Source organism: Saprolegnia parasitica (genome assembly GCF_000151545.1).
Source record: "Saprolegnia parasitica CBS 223.65 unplaced genomic scaffold supercont2.93, whole genome shotgun sequence".
NCBI lineage: Eukaryota > Oomycota > Saprolegniomycetes > Saprolegniales > Saprolegniaceae > Saprolegnia > Saprolegnia parasitica.
In genome coordinates, this window is record NW_012156487.1 from 1,612 (window position 1) to 3,963 (window position 2,352).

The 2,352-nt window shown below is 59.4% G+C and overlaps 2 protein-coding genes across 2 annotated transcripts in view; both read left to right on the top strand.

The window, feature by feature from the left end:
* Positions 1 to 106: 106 nt before the first annotated feature.
* Positions 107 to 1,132, top strand: SPRG_21241 (hypothetical protein; the record flags this gene model as incomplete). The annotated part of the gene is made up of 1 exon (XM_012352187.1): positions 107 to 1,132. The coding sequence occupies one exon, from the start codon at positions 107 to 109 to the stop codon at positions 1,130 to 1,132; it is 1,026 nt and encodes a 341-aa protein (XP_012207577.1).
* A 921-nt stretch (positions 1,133 to 2,053) lies between these two features.
* The window catches only part of SPRG_21242 (hypothetical protein), a gene marked incomplete at both ends in the record, with an annotated part of 2,171 nt that continues 1,872 nt past the window's right edge, over positions 2,054 to 2,352 (top strand). The window contains 2 exons of the mRNA XM_012352188.1: positions 2,054 to 2,083; positions 2,136 to 2,348. Of these exons, the coding sequence (XP_012207578.1) occupies positions 2,054 to 2,083; positions 2,136 to 2,348 (243 nt within the window). The remainder of the gene's footprint in view (positions 2,084 to 2,135; positions 2,349 to 2,352) is intronic.

A 2,352-nucleotide genomic window follows, 5' to 3' on the forward strand; every position in this document is an offset into this window, starting at 1 on the left:
CGTCGAGAAGCTCAAGGTCAGCCTTGAGGAAGCGCATCAAGCGGCTTTGGCCGGCGCGACCTCGAAGTTCGACACCGACGTCGAGGAGCTCCAAGCAAGCCTCAAGATGGCACAAGAAGCGGCTTCGGCCGGTGTCTCTGAGCTTGCTGCTGCTCGATCGGAGCTTGCCGCTGCCAAGGCACAGCACGGTGTCATGACGGACGCGCTTCAGCAGAAACTTGCGGTCTCCAAGGCAGCAGCTGGACGTGCCACCAAAGCGCAGAGCCAAAAGCTGCGAGCCGAGCGCACTCGAAGTGCTCAGCTTCTTCAAAGTGACGAGCAACACCAAGCGGCGCTATCTGCTCTTCAGGACGCAGTCTCTGCTCTCGAATCGGACCTCGTGACAGCGCATGAGACGTCAGCGAACGTCGCGCGCCGCCTCTCGGCCGACCTTGAGAAGGCGCTGGCCGAAGCAAGTGCCACCCTCGCCGCCAAGGGCGCCGAGTTCCGAGCCAAGTACGCAGACGCAGTGCGCGGCCGCCGTGTGGTCTGCCCTGCTTGCGGCGACGTCGACGAAGTGAGTCAGTGGACCATCTTCCCTGGGCCGCTGATGGAAGACACGGACTTTGACAGCGACATTGAGGTGGGTCTCGGTGAACCACCGGCACCGCCAGACCTGGTCGCAGCCGCAGAGCTCGAGGCAGAACGCAAGGCTTACGAGGCGCTCAAAGCGCAAGCCGACGCCGCAGCAGCCCGCGCAGCATCGAACGAGCTGCGCCTCGAGAACAAGATTTTGAAGCTCATGTCGACCAGCAACGATCTCTCGGCCAGCGTCAACGCGCTCTCGTCGGACAAGTCGGCGCTCGCAGAGGCCAAGACGAAGCTCCAGGAGGAGACGACGAGCCTCGCATTGCGCGTAGCTGCCTTGGAAGCGGCGCTGCAGACGCAGGAGGCACAAGCCAAGACCGACATGAAGGCGCTCGAGACGCGGGCGGTCACGGCCGAAGCCGCCCAAGAGGCCAACGCGACGACGATCCGGGAGTTGCAAACCACCATCGAAGGGCTCTCGAAAAGCGCACTCTACCGACGCACCCAAGAGCTCTCGAAAGAAATCCGGGACCTGGAGGCTCAGCTGCACCGCCTTGGGCACTAGCGACGAGTAACTCTTCTTGAATACGTGTTTTGCATATCAATCGACTTGGCTACTGGAACTAGTCCATGTTGGCTCTCATCTGCTAACGTTAGTACTAGTATAGAATAGGAGATAAGTAAAGAGTGGTCGAAGGTACTATAGATTTTAATATCGGGTCTGGGTAGCACAAGTGCTATACCACGGCAACACACTACATGAACAAGGATTCAGGCATGATCGATGATGCCGGAGCTCTCTTCGGTCCAGGGGTATATTCCCTTACTGTGGTCTACAGTGGGATGGACGACTTGGGCAACGGTGCAACGAGCGTGATCTTCTTGCCCTTGATGCCCATGGACAAGTGCGTGAATTCCCATACACGACTGGCCGCGTTGCCTGAGCATATGAGTACATGGCGCCTTTCCTGCATCCATCTCGAGTCGGTCGCGGTAACTCAATCATCCACCTCGCCATCACAAACGCGCTGCCCACATTGCAGTTGGATGCTGCCTTGTACTCTCATGTGCTTCGCTCTTGTGGCATTTCGCCCACGCCGTGGGTACTTGGGTAAGCTGTCTTCAACTACATGCATGTCACGCGCCTGGCTCGTCGTCGACGCATACTATGGAGTCGCGAAGAGAGAGCACGATGATGCGAGTGGTGGTTGTCGCCATCCATAATCGCACAGTTTGTTTGTATGGCAGGCCAGCTTTCTGCCTCGCGTAGAGGCCACAAGTCGCCAGAAGACTGCTACTAGGTCTAGCGCTGTACACCTCGCACTGGTGCTATCGCTGGTCTGCGCTGCGACTGTTCTTGCTGCGTGCGTCAGGATTTGCCACGTCATGGGCCATTTTTAGCCAATCGGAAGGCGATTCGACATTTACGGATCCTTCCGGATAACGTGCGGAGGCAACCAAACGACAGTCCAAGAAGACAAGCACGATGGCCACGTCCGACAAGTACGATCGCCAGGTACGCTCTTGGCCGCGACGATGGGCGGAGCCTGACGCCCGACTGCATGTAGCTCCGCCTGTGGGGCGCCATGGGCCAGCGCAAGCTCATGTCCACGAATCTCCTCCTCCTGAACGCGGGCCCGACGGGCTCGGAGACGCTCAAGAACCTCGTGCTCCCGGGCATCGGCACGTTCGAGATCTGCGACGGCGCGACCGTGTGCGAAGCCGACTTGGGCAACAACTTCTTCGTCACGGACACCGACGTCGGCCGCTCCCGCGCGCAGGTCG